General features: G+C 44.4%; 1 protein-coding gene across 1 annotated transcript in view; it reads right to left on the minus strand.

Moving 5' to 3' along the window:
* LOC119587092 overlaps positions 1–643 on the minus strand; it is a 4378-nt gene extending 3735 nt beyond the window's left edge. The window contains exon 1 of the mRNA XM_037935842.1: positions 375–643. Coding sequence (XP_037791770.1) covers positions 375–431 — 57 coding nt within the window. The 5' untranslated portion in view covers positions 432–643. The remainder of the gene's footprint in view (positions 1–374) is intronic.
* Between the last annotated feature and the right edge of the window lie 1052 nt (positions 644–1695).

Below are 1695 nucleotides of genomic sequence, written 5' to 3' on the forward strand. Positions count from 1 at the left end.
AAGACTCACACGTCTTTACAGATTCTGCCATGGGTCTCGACGCATACTGTGTTCAATCAATATCATACATGAGAGCCATAATGTGACTGAAAATAATAAATGCACATATTTGACTGTATTATTCAGTAATTTTACATTTTGTATGTCCATCAGAAGTATTTCAACTACTACATCATTTGCTGCATTAACCATCATTACACGAAATCTGATTGCACTACGTTTTTGACTATATGAATGTAGGCCTGCCCTAGTTGTGACAAATACTACACAATAGTATCAGCACGCGCTAATAAAGTAATAGTGTGTGACCAGCGTGCATTTGTCACTGTAACAATGCTCTTAATGGTTCCATCGAATCAATAACCTAAGCCTACCTCGTGTATGCTAAACCTGAAGAACAAAAATCCACTGCGAACCACAGTAGACTGCATCCTCTCTAGACACAACGAAGCCTGAAGTTGATAAATGGAGAACAGTTTTTCTTTTCCGCAGCGCAATCAGAAATGGTTTATGATCACTCTTCTCTGCAGCCACATTCGAGTGAAAGTGTGGTTGGTACTAAAATTCCGACAAGCAACAGAATCTGTATGTAAATCTCAGGCTTTCTGATTCACTTTTGCCTAAGTTTGCCCTTCTCTGAGTTAAAGTACCGGATGTGGAGGTTTGACAGATATCATTTTTGGAAAAACCCTTCACCCTACTACTGGCAAATTTGTTTCGTTACATGTAAGTCATCGAAAAATATTCGGGTTAATGAAAAAACAATAGATGAGAGAAGGTAAAAGTGAAAATGTATCTGCATGGTGTTTAAGAATACCTGTGGCCGTTTTCCAAGGGTTAAAGGAAAGTTAGTGAAATCTATTTATTCATACATACGAGAGAAAAAAAGCAAGATGAAAAAACTGGAGCGAGTTAAGTTCTTTATTAACAAAGAGATTGAGATGGTTACATCGTTTTCACTAGTCAATAACCAGTTAGGCTGCTCGTAGGAATGGTGTTTGGCGAACTAAAAAGAGTCATAAACTATATCACCAAAATCATTCCCACATTGAAGAAATATCTTATATACTGGACATCAAAATAATAAATCAAGAGAAACTTATTTAATCATGAACAAAGCAACAATATAATCTCAGCGTCATGTTTGTCTTGCTAGTGCGAACTGCGTTGCCATGACAGAGCACTGAATACAGCCTAACCTTTTCATTGAGGACCACGACTGCAGCTGAAGGGGTTAGGCCTTCCTTCGCTGTCCTGTGGTCGCGGAAGCAGCAGTTCACGCGTTGTAGCTTCGTAGCAAGGCCGTCCAACCGCCTTAAGATGCCGAGGAGGCGCCCCCCGTCGAGTCCGTGCGCTCTAAGGTCCGACTCCCTTCCGGCCCGAACACCTCCAAGTCCCACATGAGGGGCGTCATCCCGTGGCTCTCCAGGAAGTGGTTGAGGATCTCGCAGTAGCGTCCGCTGTCGCCCTTGCACAGATCCTTGGCGAGCTCCAGCACCATCATGGTCTTGATCTGCCACTCGTGCTCTCTGAAGGGGTTCCAGGGCGTCGACGTCCGCGCGTTCGCCAGCCGAGTGCTCTGGGCGGGCGTGCTGCAGGAGTAGGTGCGCTGCTTGGGACTCCGCAACCGCCGACACGATTCCACTTCGGGTGTCCGTCTTCTCGTCTCCCTGGGCGAAAGGGAAAAACAAAAGG

The sequence above is a fragment of the Penaeus monodon genome, chromosome 22 (genome assembly GCF_015228065.2).
Source record: "Penaeus monodon isolate SGIC_2016 chromosome 22, NSTDA_Pmon_1, whole genome shotgun sequence".
In the NCBI taxonomy this organism is placed as follows: Eukaryota; Metazoa; Arthropoda; class Malacostraca; order Decapoda; family Penaeidae; genus Penaeus; species Penaeus monodon.